At 38.2% G+C, this 17,554-nt stretch overlaps 1 protein-coding gene across 1 annotated transcript; it reads right to left on the bottom strand.

Moving 5' to 3' along the window:
* Window positions 1–7,458: 7,458 nt before the first annotated feature.
* Window positions 7,459–9,833, bottom strand: LOC134823192 (putative deoxyribonuclease TATDN2). The gene is made up of 3 exons (XM_063834579.1): window positions 9,453–9,833; window positions 7,901–8,009; window positions 7,459–7,715 (listed from the first exon to the last, which is right to left on the bottom strand). Exons 1-3 carry the CDS (start codon window positions 9,753–9,755, stop codon window positions 7,459–7,461), a joined length of 669 nt encoding a protein of 222 aa, XP_063690649.1. The 5' UTR covers window positions 9,756–9,833.
* Window positions 9,834–17,554: the final 7,721 nt, after the last annotated feature.

Genomic DNA, 17,554 nt, shown 5'->3' with positions numbered 1-17,554 from the left:
CAGTTCGTTCCATCAACAACATAGAAGACAGAACCACGGACTTGGTTCCCTTCTATAACTATAGAACTAAAGACCACCGAAACTTCTTTAAAGTTTGTCTATTAGAGAGAGAGCCGAGCGTTCATAATTCAGCTGCAGAAGAAGAAAGCACAAGGAAGAGGGGGAGGTTAAGTGGGGGGGGGGGGGTGCTGGGAGGTTGGGGGATGTTTTAATCATAATATAAGACTTATTTTGACGGAAAATGTATGAAGTTTTAAAAGTCGATTTTGAGGGTGAAGCCGCTGTGGACTGACTCTGAGATGTCTCAACAACAGTAACACTGAGGGTACTGGAGAGGGATCACCAGCTGCTGTGGACTGAGATGTCTCAACAACAGTAACATTGAGGGTACTGGAGAAGGATCACCAGCTGCTGTGGACTGAGATGTCTCAACAACAGTAACACTGAGGGTACTGGAGAAGGATCACCAGCTGCTGTGGACTGAGATGTCTCAACAACAGTAACACTGAGGGTACTGGAGAAGGATCACCAGTTGCTTTGGACTGAGATGTCTCAACAACATGGACAATAAATAAGCAAAGTGCTTTGACAAGGATTGAACTACTTTTTTTCTACATGAATATTTTCAATATGTGAAGGTGAAGGCACTCTTTATATATTCTTAAGGTGATTATACTAGACTCTTACTCTTACCGAAGAGATGTGATCAATATTATATTTATACTTATTAGTAATGTGTGCACAAAGGTGATTGATGATACTACGACCTACTTTTAAAATTTAATATTCTTCTGGAAAATGGATTTCGGCCACCATAAAACGATCGGCAAAAGGTAATTATCAACAAACTTTTGACTTGTTCTTAATGGTTATTAAATTCTTCGAGTGGTTACTGTTTATTGTACTGTTAAGTAATTGTGCAGAAACAGTTAAGTAAACTGCACAACTATTTACTGAAATTTAACGATACATCTTAGACTCAAAAAGAATGGAAATCATGGCCTGACCACCCCCCCCCCCCCCAATGCAAGTCAAAAATCTTTTATGAAAAAAAAAGAAAAAAAGAAAAGAAAAGAAAAAGAAAAAGAAAAAAAAAGAAAAAATCTTTTATGTTTTACAGTTTTCCTGGAATCCACTTTTCTTTACGGTTCATAATTGCTACCTGTACCCTGATAGTGATAGGATTACACAGGATTACACAGGATTAACAGGATTACACAGGATTAAAATTAAATTATAGATCCATTATCATGGACCGTCATAATTGTACAGAGATTAATGAAAACATTCATCTTTCCTTGAAGTCAGGGCCAGGGTTATCCTTAAATCTTAATTATGACTAATTCGCGAGGTTCTCACCAAATTGATAGTAAAATTGTTTAAGTTTCGTGCATTTGAATTACGTTGACGCATATCTTCGGTGAAGCTATTTCGCTCTTCGGAGCAGCGAAGGAAATAAGTGCACACACAATTGACAGCATAGGAGCGCCTTTTTTGAAATTGAATATACTGTGGGGTGTTTGGTTGAATATTAAGTGAACGGTGGCAGTGAATATGGAGGCTCTGGTGATTTTGAGGAATTACAGTTGAGTTAGGAGACAAAATTTCCATAAGATGGACTTTGAGATTTGTTTCATTGATATTGCTTGAGTCGGTGATTTCAGTGCTTATTTCAATGAGTGGCATTTGAGAGAGATTTTTGACTAATTTCGACCTCTGTTTTGAATACAAGTCACATATGTAAAGAACATGTGACTCGTCTTCGATTGTCTCAACGCCCATACTTGATTGACACCACGCACATAGTCTTTGCTCACGGGGTGTGTTGGAGTATCTGCCTTTTTCAATATGGAGATCATGGGCGCTGATTCTAAGTTTTGTGGTGCTATAACGACGAGAGAAGCCTTTGCATAAGTGTAAGTAGGGCTCTCGTTTAAAGGTGTGTTTGATTGAGTGATAGAATGAGAGTTTGGAAGAAGTAGATTTCTGATATTCCCAACATTTTTTGAATTGATTGGTTAGAGCTTCGATGATGTTAGGAATTCTATACTTTTTGCTGCATAGTGGTTTGATACATTGACTGAAATTTGACTGATTTTTGAGGGAGTCTTTTAAAAATTTGTGATCACTTACAGGGTTGGGCTTGGCTTTGTTGGCTGCATTTGTATTGAGAATTCGGTGCGCGGTTACGTGATCTAGTTTGTAAATTTCATCTAGTTCAAGGAGTGGTTTTATGTATCGATACCAAGGTAAGTTTAGTGATTTTTGTTCTTTTACGGCTGCAGTAACAAACGAATTCGACTTTGATTTTGTATTTAGCCTTTTGAAGTAATTTAATGTTAAGCGAATTGATTGATAAATCAGAGGAATTCTCCCTGTTTCTCCCCATACACCAACATTTGATGCTTTACGATGGACTCCCAATGCCCATTTTAGGAATGAAATATGCACTCTTTCTTGCAGAGAGGCGCTGATTTTTTAAAGTAAGTTAGTAGCGGTTGCATCTGTCGAGTTAATCGTTTTGCAGAGAGATTTGTTGATCGTACTAGTGGGTGTCCATATTGGAGCACCATATAATAAAATGGGCTTGATGAGAGAGTCGAACAGTGTAAGGAGTGCTTTAAAAGATAACTTTGAACGCATGACAACCCTTTTCAGGCCAAAAAATGCACGCATTGCTTTGGTTTTAAGGTTTTGTTGAGCGATCTGCACTTGACCCGATTGATGAGCCGACCTTATTACGTAAATGTGGCACTGTGACACTTGTGGCACTATCATGTGGCACTTGCGGCACTCACATGTGGCACTTGCGACACTAACATATGTAACATGTGGCACTTGCGGCACTCACATGTGGCACTTGCGACACTAACATATGTAACATGTGGCACTTGCGGCACTCACATGTGGCACTTGCGACACTAACATATGTAACATGTGGCACTTGCGGCACTCACATGTGGCACTTGCGACACTAACATATGTAACATGTGGCACTTGCGGCACTCACATGTGGCACTTGCGACACTAACATATGTAACATGTGGCACTTGTGGCACTATCATGTGGCACTTGCGGCACTTACATGTGGCACTTGCGGCACTAACATATGAAACATGTGGCACTCGCATGTGGCACCCGCGGCACTAACATATGTATGTAACATGTGGCACTTAATGCGGCACTTGAATGTGTTGTGGCACAATTATAATATGTAATACTAGTGTAACTCGAACCCGTGCCTACGGCCGGGACGTCAGTAATGTAGACGAAATACAAAAGTATAAACCCGCCTTTTATTATATTCGAAAACAGGCATTACATTTCACTTTCAGTAATCAAACCAATGCGAAAGTATAAAGTCACTTATTAAATCAAGAGAAACAACTGCGATTTGATTCTGAGTACCCCTTGTCCCTTACGTACCTAGTAGTAATACTTGATAGGCAATCTTGATCCAAAATACCTAATTATATAGCAAATCTGTTATGGGGGAAAAGAGCGAGATTTGAGAGGGAGAGTACGCGGATAAAAAAAATGATCAATTTAAAAATCCTTAATCATTTGGTTTTCTCAGAGTTCTGTCGAAATTATACCGAAAAAACCGATCGAATTACTCTTACCGTTTTCTTGATTAAGCCTCTCGGAAATTACACGGAACGAACACATATCATGAGATTATTACTATTAGTATTATATATGTGCCACTGCAGTATGCGGGACTTGCGACACTATCATACATTATGTGATACAGGGGGGCCAAAAGTCAGTACCCATACGTAGGCTCTTATTATACCAGCGCCGTGTTTTGTAATTGAGCGTTGTTGCTTTGCAGATGGCATACTGTACCTACTTGTTCAAGGATTCCTTCAACAAAATGTAAAAACTCGATTTTTGGGGCCACACCCAATCAAAATCGAATTGCTTATACTGGTGTTGGTGAACATGTTAGAGACTCCATTGCTTGTAACATATTGCAATAGGTTATTTAATCCGGAATATAATCTGAAAGATGGTGCAAAACGGATTTAAAATAACAAAGTTATCAAGCAATTTGTTTATCTCGTTAGCAAAATTAATTAATTATTTAATTAGTTATCTCGTTATCAAAATTAATTGGGTACTTAATGATTATCCAATTTCGGCACCGTAATTGGGCTCTGCACGATTCCTGTAATGCGGGGAGGCCGACAAAGGGGGGCCCTCCATTATTAGGGGTCAGATCATATGACGTATAATTAGTGATGTGACGTATAATTAGTGATGTGATCCACCAGTAGAATTTAATTGACCCAGAAATGAGCTAGATATAGGGTAGAGTTCACATGTCAATTCTGTAAATCATAGCTGTACATTAAGAAGTAATGCGGATCTAGCCTCAACCCAATCACCTGATCACATTTAATGTACAAACTTCATATCTCGGAGAAGCTAGAACTTTCATTTTTCAGGAAAAACGTAATTCCCCCCACCTGTATAATATTGAATAAGTGCCACTTTAAGATTTAGAATTTGAGTGAGACGTTCGTAACATTATTATTTTGCACTGTACTATACTCTTTGTAGTATGTACTAGGTATACCCTAAACTGGTGTTAAAATTATTAAATTATGCAATGAGATTATCTTAGCTTAGCTTATATGGCTTATTATAGTGTGGGAATAGTTTGAGATACTTTTATAGAAATTATGAACTTATTACACAAATGAAACAGTATCTAAGGAGAAACAAAATGTAATCTGCTGACACAATTTCACCCAACAATTGTAATAATTTGCTTTAAAAATGTGCTTTAACAATTTTCTTAAACAAAATTTGTTTAATTCATCTAAACATATGAACTTGTTCCGAAACGTTTACATCTGATTTTATCACTCACTTTTACCACTATAGACACAAAGAATTTTAATTTGAAGAACATAGTATTTATAAATACAAACTACAAACGTTGCGGAAGTTAAATAGACAAAATCGGTCACTCGTTTGACTAGCAAAAGGCTATTTAGTTTTATGTGAAAAGGCACATAAGACAGCACTTCAATTTAAACTAAGACAAAACCATGCCACCAAAGGAACTATTCATTTTTTAAAAACATTAAAGACCCTGACTTAAGGGGGGGGGCCAATGGATATTTTTTTGTGAAACTTGATTTCGAGATAGCAGTTGACCAACACACTAAGACCAGTGACCGAACTTTTGAGGGGGTCCCGGACCCCAACCGCCAAACGGTGCCCGCGGGGCAGCCACGCCCATATTTGGTCCAAATTAGGCCCAATTTAGCCAAATACTCTGAACATGCCCAAAACCCAAATTTTAGGTGCTCTACTTGTAGCTAGTGGTCTCCTGAACTCGTATATGAAATTTCATCAAGATTGGACAAAAAATGACTGAGTTATGAGCCAAAAACCATATGCCCATATTTGGGCATACGCACCAAATTTGGTAGATTTCGTCCCATAAATTGGTCAAATATCAATATTTTTCACTGAAACTTACTTTATATGAAAGGTAAGCCTAAACTACATATTCTCTGTAAGTTATAGCTTTATATCTGTTTAAATGTGGATACTAAGGCGAAAAGACCACAAAAAATGAACTAAATTGCCCATATCTTGGTTCGCGATATTCGCGGAATTGATCTCATTAAAATTGTAACAACTCAATCAGTTTTCAGAATTTGTCCATGAAATTTTCGGAATCGACTCGAAATCGCATTTCCACCTTAGTTTGAGAACAGATTTTTGATTTAGGCCTCCAAAAAAATTTGGCGGCCAAATTCCAAAATTTTCCCGGAGAAATTCAGAATTTGGCCGCCAAATTTTTTTTGAGGCCTTAATCAAAAATCTGTTCTCAAACTAAGGTGGAAATGCGATTTCGAGTCGATTCCGAAAATTTCATGGAAAAATTTTGAAAACTGATTGAGTTGTTACAATTTTAATGAGATCAATTCCGCGAATATCGCGAACCAAGATATGGGCAATTTAGTTCATTTTTTGTGGTCTTTTCGCCTTAGTATCCACATTTAAACAGATATAAAGCTATAACTTACAGAGAATATGTAGTTTAGGCTTACCTTTCATATAAAGTAAGTTTCAGTGAAAAATATTGATATTTGACCAATTTATGGGACGAAATCTACCAAATTTGGTGCGTATGCCCAAATATGGGCATATGGTTTTTGGCTCATAACTCAGTCATTTTTTGTCCAATCTTGATGAAATTTCATATACGAGTTCAGGAGACCACTAGCTACAAGTAGAGCACCTAAAATTTGGGTTTTGGGCATGTTCAGAGTATTTGGCTAAATTGGGCCTAATTTGGACCAAATATGGGCGTGGCTGCCCCGCGGGCACCGTTTGGCGGTTGGGGTCCGGGACCCCCTCAAAAGTTCGGTCACTGGTCTTAGTTTGTTGGTCAACTGCTATCTCGAAATCAAGTTTCACAAAAAAATATCCATTGGCCCCCCCCCTTAAACTATAGCAATGATTTCCTTAAAGATGGTAATGGCACTTTTATTTAAGCAGCACACCTGAAGATCAACGTAGACTTTGAAATAGATCTGATTTTGATACAACGTTTTTACCTTAAGAAATTCTAGTCCTACTCAACCTTATCCAAAACTTTTGAACTTTGAAACCGTATTAACTCTTGGGATCCTTTTGGCATGCCTCACTTATTTGAAATTAAATCCTTAAATTATTCCATAAATCTTTGAACAATGTTGTAATAATGATTATTGAGTTATACAATTACAAAAACTACACCTCAATTAGCAGGTATACCAGCATCTATCATACTTAGAAGTTGTCCTAGAAGTGTAAACGATATTTATTCGTGATTGCAAGAGTTTGACACCAGAACCAAAGTGCCACATAGTGTCACATTAGAGTGCCACATTATTTCAGAGTATCACACTTTTTTTTCAGAGTGTCGCAAAAGTACTTTTTCGAGTGTCGCAAGTTTATGTGGCACTAATGTGGTGTAAGGGTGCTCTCCCGGACCCGCAACCAGGAGGTAGGGAGTTCGAAGCTTACTCTCGCAAAAACTAATATTATAACAGCTGGTGTATCAAGGATCATAATAGCAAGAAATTTTATCTAGGAAATAAGATACACTCATTTTGTAAACCGTGCAAATTTTCTGCAAACTCTAATGTACCATGTTGACTACTGCCTCAACATCGTCAGTCAAACTAAAGCCAGGACCGTCCAGGCGTCCATGCGCTGCGCGCATTACGCGCAATCCGGAATTTGAATACGATAAGACTCTTTATATAGCAATACGGAGTTACCGAACGCGCGTTACATTACCACGTTTAATGTTCTTTCTGTAGTATAATTTGATGTCCTAAAAGAAATATAAGTTGAATATGAAAAGAGGGCTAATTCTTTAACAAATTAGTAATAATTAGGTTTATCCATAATAAATTGTTCTTATAAGCCCGGACTATATTATCCTCAAATACCATACATATTAGCAACATTTTTCCTAACTTGAATTAAGACAATGTCTAATGTAATTTTTCTGATTTCGGCTATCCTAGCTGCAACCCATATCCCCATTGACGGGCTTGCTGACCGGGGCGAGTTTCTGTCGACGAGGTTAGCGTTCTTTGGTCTCATATAGGGTGCATCTGTTTCAATAAGCAGCCTTTCTAATGGAACTTTTCGGGCGACATCGGTAACATTGGTAGCTGAATTGAACGTTACCAAACCTGCAACAGTAGTGTATTAATTTATATATGATACGTTAATTTAATCCACCCCTACATCTTTAGATGGTTGCGTTTGATTAATAAACGATGACTTTAATCAATTGACCGAACACACCAAACTTGTTCGGTAGTTATAAGTTAAGATAGGAATTGATTACCACGTTATGAGACAAATTTCTGCTTACCTGTCACACCGATATACATGTTGGGGAAATGTTCCATCATTTTCTCCGCAGTTTTCCATGATCCACTGTAGCAATGGAAATGAATTTTGTGATCTTTGGGTGCTTTAGTCTGGAAATACGTGTACATGACAGTTGGAACAAATAAAATATCCAAATAAGATACAAAATAACGGAAAACTGATGATCTATTAAGGTAAAAATCATAACTATCTATATCAATTACCAGTAAAAGACAAAAACCATTCTTTATCCCCCTTTTCTAGTAGTTGGCGACCCTTATATAAATGGTTATCGAAGTTTTCAAAGGCAAATTTTTTAAGAATTCATATGAATACTTTGTAGTACTTAAATCTTTTTGATAATAAGGTTTTTCAAGAAATTAACTCCGATCATTCTATATGAAGGTCGCAAAGCGCTTGTTTCGGTAGCAGGGGTAGTCACCAGGACGCCAGATTGACATTTCGCTTACATTTTGAAGAGTTATTCAGAGTTCGAAAATCTGTGATAAAACCGGCAAATGAAATCATTTCAGGTAAGTGCTAAAACGTGTTCCAATTATTTGGTTAAACTGTAATGTAGTGTAGTGTAGAGTTAGCCTGAAGTGAGGAGTGCTAATCACGATGTCCGTCAAAGTAATTTAATGTATTGTCGGTGTACACTGGGCAGTAATTATCGACCATTTCGCACGTGCATGCGCGCGTTCCCGCCAGCGTAACTAAGCAACCTCATATACTTCCCAGCAACATACATTCAAATTTAATCATTATACACACATCAGCTCGATATTAACTGCTCAGCATATAGATGTGGCGGTTTGTGATGTTGGACATATTACACATCTGTGTATATTATGGCGGGAAATCGTCAAGAAAGGAAGCTCATCAATGGAGAAACGTGGCTGAATTCTCAGGATGGTGAATTTATGCATTACGTGATTTATCAAAGATTAACTAGTAAATCTATGATTACAAGCGAGGGTGAAATGGCAAGAAAATTGTCAGAAGCTGCAGTGCGCCTTATATTTATAAGAAATGAAAATGAACTGATTGAGAGTTTGAAGGGCGACGCTCATGTTTAATAAATAAGATAATACATGCAGAAGTTGTCGATTAACTATATAGATATGATTGGCGTGCAGACTAGGTAGAAAAAGCACCCCACCAGATAAAAGACCGATTTAAGTATCTCTGTCGAGATCCTGATGAGGTCTTCCTGATGAGGTCTTCACTAGCATTTATCTGAAAAGATTTTTATTGCCGATTTTTGATATCTCACTCGTATACGTAATTCTGGCGAACTGGTGACTACTTCTGCTATTGAAACAAGTGCTGTGCGACATACTATTGTCTAATAGGAATCCTAAGATAGGATGATGACAATTAGTTTCCGGGAGAGCCCTAACGGCGCCTACAAACATGAATGCTAGAAAGTCTATGAATTCTTGAAAACTTGTCCGCAAGACTCCGTTGAAGGTCGTGAGTTTTAATAACCATTAAGTAACGTCACCAACTACTAGCAACTAGTTTGGGGAGGGGAGGGGAATGATATTTACCTTCATGATTTCAAAAGCGTCCATTTCAGCCCCACGTGCGTGAATAACAAACGGTTTATTCAACTTGAGCGCCTGTTTTATCTGTGCCATAAACGCATCTTTCTGCATTTCTATAACATCAGGACTTGCTTTAGTGTAACCCTTACCGTAATCCAACCCCATCTCACCCCAAGCCACGCACTTGGGGTGGGAGGCGGCTCTTATCAGATCTCTCTCTATTTGGGGACACCACATTTTAGCATTGTGAGGATGCAGACCGAATGCGGCCCACACACCATCCTCCTTTAAAATGTCATCGTACATTTGATATTCACCCCACGCAGGAGGGTCACAGAAATTTGCAACACATCCTGAAAAGTTATTGGGAAAGTCTTTGCTCTCCACATATGACGAAAAGCTACCGTATTTCTGATCCCTTACTAACAAGTAGTCTATATGGCAGTGTGCATCAATAAATGGCACGTTTGAATCGGGGAATTGGTCGGTGTTGCACTTTGTTTTAAATGGAAATTCAGGGACCATAGCAACCAACACACCAGAGTGAGCCTTTTCTTCTTTGCCACCATCAGAGTAGTCTTCTGATTCTTTTCGCGTAACCTAGTAAGAACTGCCATTAGAATAAATATCTTCATAGAAACATTTGTTGTGAAACATTTAATATCTGAGAATTAATGTCCCGAGGATGTTTTCGGGTAATGGTACCTGTCAAGTTTACTTCATGTAGGGCCAGATGAAGAAACTGGTGCCTCCAGTTATGTCCAAAATAGTACACACCAAAGTAGTAATATCAGTGATACCCTATTGTAGACATCGCACGCACTATTCCACAGACATCAACAATTTGAAAATATTTGAATGATCACTTTATTGTGTGGGTATTTTAATTTTGATAAGTTGATTTCAATTAACCTAACCCTAGGTGTTTTCATGTCCATCTTAGTTTGAGTTTGACCCAGATAATCTCTGGATTCTTGTTAATGACGCGAATTACTCGACTCATTAAAGGGTTGCGACAACAAAAAACTTCGACAGTAACAAAAAACTCAAAACTTCAAATAGATGGACAGAAAATTGAATAGTTTGTCATAGTTTTGCGCCAACCTTTATTTTTCGTTTCATCTTATTTCTCCGTCTCTTTTTCGTTTTCCCGGTTAGTCTCCTCTCTTTGAGATGATTCTCTAGTTCAAGAGCATCCATTTCTGATCTAACAATGGTATAAATGTAGATTATAAATCTTCAATTTTATTTATAGTAGTCACCAAAAGTGATATTAGTTAATAAATGCGGCATTTTCATAAAATATACCATCTCTTATCAAACCTTGATGGGTTGAGTTCTATAAATCCAGAAACATGCAAGTCTGTAAGTTTGAGACGAGGAAAATTTTTGGTGCACTTTTGGTGCACAAAAGGAAATTTCTAAAACAATTGCCTCTTTTGTCTAAGGGCATAAGATATGTAGGTGTTTAATGTTTATGTAGGTTTACCACCAGTGACCAGATCCAACCGCACCAGGAAAAATTATGCTGTATAAATCACTTCCATATAAATTCTTAGTAAATCTGATAAAAATATCCGTTTGTTGTTTTTTTAACATAAAAGCAGGATCCAAACCAGCATTCATGTTTTCTTAACCCACAAATGACATGTGATGCTATCTCTCTATATTAAGACTTTCTATAGATACAATACCAGAGCATGTTTACTATTAACTACTTTAATATTAACTACTAAGTGGTCGACCGGAGCCGGGGAGCCCCAATATAGCCGGGACCGGGGCTGGGCACTGAGAATTGGCCGGGGCCGGGAAATCTTCCATTTTACCAAACTGTAGCCAGAAATTAAGACATGAATTTGATATGCTGGTGTAATTTATTTTATTTCAAAATTCAAATAAACTTTACATCAATGTATTACAGTTATATTCAATAAAAAAGACCACAATATCTCCTGTGAGGCAAAAACATGGAAAAAGGGAGTTAAAGTCATGAGACTCAACACTACCAGACTACAGCTGGAGTGAGAAACATTATGTAAACATCAAAGTAAAATTTATTTCTTTTTTAATGCAATCGGGAAGGATTAAATTTAAGGTGCGGCTTATTCCCGCCGACTTGAGGATTAAACCACAACTTCGTGGACTTCAACCAACCCAGGATAATCCTCAAACTCAGGTCATACCTTATTTCTAATCATTAGCTCGGAACTGAGGATAACCCTCAGCTGCAACTTTATCTGGACCTAGGGATTTAAAAGTAATTACCGCATCCAAATATGGCCCGGTTCCATAGTTTACGTTGAGATTGAAAAGTTTGATACTGCGAAAGAACCACGGTTTTTATGTTACTAGCCGTAGTCTAATTGAAGCCGTATGTTGTTTTTTCTATATTTGAACTTACTCAACGTAGACAATAAATTGTTTCAACTTTGAAATCTCATAATTATATTACCATTAAATTGTGTTTGATTTTTTTCAAAAATGTGCCAAAATCATTCATGCATGAAATCGCCGGCTGTGGCCCCGGTAAATGCATGGTTTTTGGCCGGAGCCGGGGTTAACCCCCGGCGAATTGCCAAATTTTGGCCGGGTCCGCGAAGGGCCGGGGGTTGTGATTTTTGGCGGGGCCCTGGTCGACCACTGTAACTACTTAATAGTCCAAGTCGCCCATTACTCATATATTCCTGAATAATGGAATAATTCTAATATCATTATCAAATTATTATTATAGTTTTTTTAAACATGTTACATTATTTTAAGGTAAAATATACAGATAATTTTAGTAATACTATTTGTCTAGCTATAAGGTTAGACACCCTCGAAAATAAAAATAAAATTCTATGTTATTAAAATGGTGGAACTTAAACACACCCTGAGAAATTCTGAGGAAAATCTGTGAAGTACGATGCAAACGAACAATAGCACTTGACAAATAGGTCGGGAAATGCAATGACACTCCTCTAAACCACAGTCTGAGTTTCATTCTTGGTCCTAGCCTCAATGGACAGCATGCATGAGTGAGCTCTGTCCTCTTCGCCGTCGTCAAAAAGGTCAGTATTGTTCAGCGTAACCTAAAAACGAGTGATTTAATTATTATCGGTATCATGAATTAATCATTTTAATTACGGACAGCTGTAACCGTCGCTAAAAAAAAGTCGGGCAACATAATTCAGCTTAGTATTAGTAAAATAAGTTTTTAGTAACCTTTGATGTTAAGCAGTTTTTCATATTTTGTCTTCTCCTTTTTTTTCGATTTTCTCGAAAGTTCCTTTCGACATAACTTTGTTCATTATCCTAGCAGTAGAGACAGATGATCAGTAAAACGCCAATTTACAGAAATATAATGATCTAACCTATTCTCTAAAAAGTACTTAATTGTGCTTATATCGACACGAGGAAATATATGATATTCTATTAAATGGTGATATCGAGCAAGACATTTTTGACATTAAAGATTTTGACACAAGTGATTTGATATGGTATAGTATAGTATCACAGGTTGATAATATAAAATGTTGACAACATAAAATGTTATATTTATGAAACCTTCGAACCGAAATATAAAATAGTTCCTAAACCACTCATTGTCGTTCGTCAAAACAACTTTACATAAATGTTTCATTTATGAAATATGCAAACTATAGAAACAGTTGTTAAAAATTTGGTCGCCATAGAAAACTAGTCGATGTGATCGATAGAAATTGAGAAACAGCAGCCAAAGACCATCAACCATGAGTTATGATCACTTAAGCCACTGATTCTATTCGTTTAATTGTTTTACAAACACAATTAGTTGCAGAATTAGTCACAATTTTTTAATTTTGATTGTCAGCTAGGCAAACATCTTTAAGCAGGGGAACAGTGCTGAGATTTATTGTAATAGATTTTGAGGGAGCAAGATCCAGAACCATATTTTCTGCAAAACTGTTCCAGATCTGTGACCTAACGTTATTGACATCTACCAGATTATTGTTGATATCTGCTGTGTTCAACATTTTTCCTTTAACGAGACACCAGGCATGGAAGAGTGAGTATATTCCACAGTTGACAACATCTCGCTGTTGTTCAATGTTAACAATTTTCATTGCTTTTGCTTGTGGTTTTAACTGCATTATCACAGATATGAGGGCAAGGTCATAGTCTGAGTGATCTAAATATTCGGTAACTAGATCCTTCCCTCTGCTGTACAGCGAGTCAAAGACATATACATCGTCCGGATTGCTCTGGCGTATATTTGTAAAAAGAACCCAGTGATTGCTGTTGATGTTTACAATCTGAAAGAATGCTCCTCTTAGTGGCAGCATAACACCATTTTTGCGAATGAGAGGGTTTCTATTACTGATCAAACGTTTTTCGTTTTGTTCGTACACAACAACTAACATTGCGGAAAAACTGTGTATAATCAAACCATTAAGCAGTGCAGTATCCGATTTCAATATATCGGACTCCGGGGTGTACATTTCTTGTCTATGGGTAAGAGGGTCAAACTTTACCCATAAACGGGAGTTCGATGATGAACTATCGGGGACATCACTTAAATCGACAAAAGGACTGTCCGGTTTAGTGGCTCTTTTCTTTCCCTCTTTCTTGTCTGGAGGGGGTGTCGGAACACTAAACTTTTCTTGGCTTACAAGTTTGTATAAGAGCAACTGGCTGGTTTTTCGTGCGGCTTCTACAAACTCTGTCCTAGTCCTACACGACAGAGATAGACCATCAAATACTGCATACACATTGCTGTCTAGGTCATTAACGTACGTTATGTAATGACCCTGCTCTATGTGACCCAAATACGATACAAAGCTGACTAGTCTATACTCACATCGAGTTTCAGACATATTTGTTATTGGTGATGTCGCAACCAGTACCTCTTTGATTGAAGTGAAATCGGAGCTATCTACATAGGTGCCAGTATTTTTGCGCCCGATGTTCCTTATTGGTGAAGCAAACACAAAATCTGTAGCTCCACCTACTTCACACAAAAAGGATAGCTTCGTTTCAAGATGAGACTCACTGTCAGTCTGGTGTAAGTGAATGGTCGTTACAAATTCAATAGATGCTCCCAGCATGAATGGAAATATGATAACCTCTGTCATTTCGCAGACATCCTGCGGTTCACCAATGACATACTGGTTCTTCATACCTTTTGGTTTTACATCCCTCAATCGTTCCATGGCTGCTTCAGCGAAATTTGTTTGGTGTTCTTGAACATACACACCAGAATTAAGCATAACCATGAAACGTTTAGCAATGCTGGAGTAATCATCCATTGCTTGTAAAGACTCAGCAAGGATGCTGACCAAATCAGCTGATAACAACATGTAGGACAAAGAGTTTAACCAGCATAGATTGTGTCCGCTGGGATTGTCCAGTTTGACGACTTGATAAAGTTTTGACTTCTTACTGGTACTTTTTTGGTACTTAGTTTTAGGCTCAAATTTAGTATCAACTTTCTGTTTATCTGAGTTCTTCCTTTTCAAGTCAGTTTTGAATTTGTGCGTATCAGGACACATCATAAGCTTGGTATTAAGCTTTTTTTGATTTTGTATCCTATTACTATTATTAATCTCAATATTTTCAACAGCAGTCATGTACATCAAAAACTTGATGAATCTGTCAGGAGAATAAGAGTTCAAGAAGTGCCCAAATTTCTTGAACAAAGAATTCTTTTGTTCCTGGATCTCTAGATTTTTTCTAGCGTCTTTGAACTCTTCTACTACATTTGGATCGTGCAGCACATCACTGGCCCCATGATGATTGGGGCGGTGAAACGGGTCAATTAGTAGATACCGGTCGCCTATTACCTCTTCTAGCAACCCGGGAATACTGAATTTTCCACCGTTCAAAGCATGTTCTACATTGGCAACTGTATCAGCAGCAATTTTCCCTGCGTGTGGGGTGAGGAAACCTGGGGCCACGATATTCATGTGTCTTGCTAGTTGAGGAGCAAAGTCTATGACCGTGACAGTAGGGGGCTCTTTAAAGGACAGCAGCATCTGAGTGTAGTCTGCTGCACCTTCTGGGCCCTCCAACACCTTCATAGCATAAACAATACCGTGCTCACAGAACCCTCTCGCCACTCCACCTGATCTCCCACCTAGTTTGAAGAATTTCGAAGCAAATGTGTCATAGGGTACATTAGCACGAACAACAGCATCGATCATATCAGATTTAGAATCAGGCAGTGGTTTGATTCCCAACTCCTTACAAAGATTCCTCATGGTCAATTTGCTGTTTCCTGCTGTCTTCAAATCCTCAAGAACATCATGGTGGATGCTGAATGGTGTTGTGGCTCCACCAACTGGTTTCTTCTCACGGGTACTTGAAGGTTGCTTACCAGGTAAAACTGTAGCGTCACCAAGAAATGGCATCCAGCCACTACCTACTTGAAGAGAAAACTTCTTCTGTAGTTCGGTATCATTAGTAATCGACTTAACTACATCCACTTCACGGACACAATGAAGAAATTCCGTACAGTTCCTATATTTGTTCTGATCTGTCAAATTAGGTTCATTTGAAGATTTTATTTTAAATGTAACCTTCCTTGACGAGTCGAAACATAGTAGACGTGGTGCGACACCGCATATACCACACACCATGTGGAGGTCAATCTTCTTAAGAGATAAGTAAAATCCCATAAGGTTGTAGACAACATCATGATTATAATTGATGCCAAAGTCACGTTGCATCGAACTGAGGACGTCAAGTAGGGAAGTGTGAGATAACTGTCTAGACAATATAGATTCCAGTAATTTTACACTGGCCACATGATGGTTGTCTTGATTGATCCAGCCACTTAGGTGCTCGAGATGTTGAAATACTAAACCGCATTGAGGACAGTCCTTGACAGAGATTGAGACAGAAGCCGAGGATGTGGTTAAACTATAAAGTCGGCAGTCTCTCTTTAAACGTCGAAGGACAAGTTCACAGTCACATCGTGGGCATTTATCTTCTACAGGAGTGAACTCAGAAGGGACGATCTCTTTCAGAGCATCCGATGATGGGTCGAGCATAAGGGGTACAGACTTTTGAGCTAAAATGTAATTTGTCATAAATTGTATGTCCTCCTTCTGCTCTTTATCTTCACACTTAGTGTAACCAATACCTTTATCAGTATCAAGATGTACTTGAAACAATTCTGGGTGAATTTGTTTCAAGTACATCTTGCTTATCATGATATGCTCGCAAGAGTTACCTCGAGGACAAGGACATGAAGCAACTTTAAAGGATACATTAAAGGTTGTTACGACTCTTTTGAAGACAGAATAGTTTGAGTCATCTTTTGGTTCGTAGACTGACAAATACAAATACTTTGGTGGTTTGTTCAGAGTGTTGTCTTCATTTTCAAATAGGACGACAAGGGGTGCTCGATTATCTGACGAGGATTTATCAAACCTTTTAACAATTTTCTCCTTGAGTTGGTTGGAGAAATTCATTGTGTTCAATAGATCTAGATCAAACGGCTCTTTGGTGGAAAGCACTGCACCATCAGTCGAACGAAGATGTTCACACAAGTAGGACACCCGGTCATTACTGAGTGCAACACTCAAAGCATTTCGGCAGGAAATGTCATGGCATATTGCCTTGTAGTCACCTGGGCGGGTGCTGTGTTGAACGTGAAGAGGTGCAGCAGAACCACTTTTTCCTTTTCTAACCAAAAAAATTTTCTTATTGGAATCCACCAACATGCCCGGCCTCATTTTTGGAGCATGAATCAATTTGTGGCGCGCTAAATATGATACAGGAAAAATTTTATTGCATATTTCACAAGGTGATTTATCTAGCGCTTTATCATCTGGTGGTGCTTTATTATCAGGAGCTTTATTATCTGGTAATTCATTATCTGGAGCTGTTGATGGTTTGTTTACTCCAGTAGTGCTACTCTCCTCAGCTGGAGATGTGGTAGGTTTTTGTTTACTAGCATCTTCTGCAGCGGTAGGTTTCGGTTTATCTCGTGAGGGTTTTCTTCTGCATTTGCTGATATGCAGAAATAATCTTCCAATTTCCTTATTGCTGATTAGGCAGAATGGGCAGTGATGGTGATATCTTGTCGGCTTTTTCACATCAACATAACAAAAAGAAGTGTCTTGCCGACAGCCGTTAAGGAC

Source organism: Bolinopsis microptera, chromosome 1 (genome assembly GCF_026151205.1).
Source record: "Bolinopsis microptera isolate Bmic1 chromosome 1, MBARI_Bmic_1.0, whole genome shotgun sequence".
NCBI lineage: Eukaryota > Metazoa > Ctenophora > Tentaculata > Lobata > Bolinopsidae > Bolinopsis > Bolinopsis microptera.
This window is presented reverse-complemented; position numbering and strand designations above follow the sequence as displayed.